Here is a 1,852-nt window from a genome sequence, read left to right on the forward strand (position 1 = left end):
TAACGAAGTAAAATGATTCTGAAAAATCTTATATACATTCACTTATAGGTACTTTATACAGATAATTCCTGTAAAAGAAAAAGAATAGGAATACGTAGCATTACTGCCTACTGTGTCAGTTTTGGAACCCATTTTTTCAGACGCTCATTTTTGCTTACCTTACGAAAAAATTAATTGAATAATTGCAAATAGTATTATAAAACCTGCTTATACTATCTGATAGAAGAAAATTTTCAGTTTGTAATTACGTCTTTAAAGTTTTATTTTTACCTTTTGTTTAAGAAATATTGTCTAAAAACAAAGTGGTATGTCGGTATCGGCGACTTTCTTCTATATATATTTATACATTCCATATTTATATTATCGACAATATACAGAAGCACTTTACCTGTTTTTTTATATATTGCCGAATTATATTATTATAGTTATAATATTCATCAGTGTTTGTTAGATTCATGTCATGAGAAAAGATGTTTCGTTGATTTGCTCTATGATAAAGTGACAACTTCTAAGGCATACTTGGGGAAGTTATTTATACTTGGAGAATACACCCATCATATTTGGTTTTTTCCAATATCGCAATAAACACCAAGTAACAAGGTGCGACGTTATTTGCCCTCGTTGTAAGATCAAAATGACATCTTTGATGATACTTTAACATAAATAACGTTAACTTGCTGCGCGCCTAGATTATTTCATCAAAATTTATATCCTTATTTCGTTTTTATTTAATTAATACACAGCAAGCGCGGTCGACGGCCGCTCTGATTATAGTCACCGTTAGTACAGTAAATTACTTAAAATATATGTATACATAGAGAAATTTATATTGCTATTTTTGTGTCCATTCAAATTTTTTACCTGAGGCAATTAAGTGACTCGTTGGCCACGCTCTCCCCAGTCCCAACTCTGACTACAACAAATATTTGTTGACAGTAAACGAATAAAATTGCGTATACGCGACGAATAATGTTTTAATTTAACGCAATCTGTGATTTGATTTTAAAGAGAAATGCCGATAAAATGGTCGTCCAATTAATACGTATCCTATAATATAATACTTCTCCCGCACATTGAACTTTTAGTCATATCTCATATACGGTCGTAAAACTTATATATCAAGATAAAACAATTTCTGGATAATCTTATTAATTAGTCGGGTGAATGATAAAAAAGAGCCTCGTTGAAATAAATTTACGAAGAGAGACATTTATTCGAATAACATTCCAGTACTATATTGTCGTTCTCCTAAATTGAGATACATAATATAACGTCGCATGCCCTGCAGGTGCTGATAACGAAGCTTTGGTCTTCTAATAACGTGGAGACGCAGCAATATCGGAAAGCCAGTAAAGCTCTCTTGGTGTTGATACCACTTCTAGGAGTGACGTATGTGTTAGTCATAGCTGGACCTACTGAAGGCCAAGCCGCCAATGCATTCTCTTATGCACGTGCGATTCTGCTTTCTTCGCAGGTAAAAGTTATTTAAAGAATATGAAGAAAAAAACGTAAGCGATCAAATTTAAGCGATAAACAAATTTATCAATTACATTCAAACATTTTCAAGAACTCTGGTACAATTTTATCGTACCTGCAACTTTCCTACGATACAGTAATGTATAAGCTCATTATTGTAAAATAAATCAATCATAATTTTATTATTATACCAGGATAATGTTTGAGAAATAAATTCGCTTATTTTCCAAAAACTATGTTGCGATAGGACGAAAATGAAGATGAACGAAGCAGGGAGGTAGAATAATAGAATGGTTTATACTTTATACACAGCTTTACACTGAGAAAAAAGTTTTGTTGATATATGACCAACAAAAAGTTTTTCGTTGTCCTAACC

At 32.0% G+C, this 1,852-nt stretch overlaps 1 protein-coding gene across 1 annotated transcript in view; it reads left to right on the forward strand.

Annotated features, from left to right (window-relative positions):
• Dh44-R1 (Diuretic hormone 44 receptor 1) overlaps positions 1-1,852 on the forward strand; it is a 62,549-nt gene that overhangs the window by 56,273 nt on the left and 4,424 nt on the right. Inside the window, exon 10 of the mRNA XM_018521037.1 lies at positions 1,289-1,474. Coding sequence (XP_018376539.1) covers positions 1,289-1,474 — 186 coding nt within the window. The remainder of the gene's footprint in view (positions 1-1,288; positions 1,475-1,852) is intronic.

This window comes from Trachymyrmex cornetzi, unplaced genomic scaffold (assembly GCF_001594075.2).
Source record: "Trachymyrmex cornetzi isolate Tcor2-1 unplaced genomic scaffold, Tcor1.1 scaffold958, whole genome shotgun sequence".
NCBI classification, from domain to species: Eukaryota; Metazoa; Arthropoda; class Insecta; order Hymenoptera; family Formicidae; genus Trachymyrmex; species Trachymyrmex cornetzi.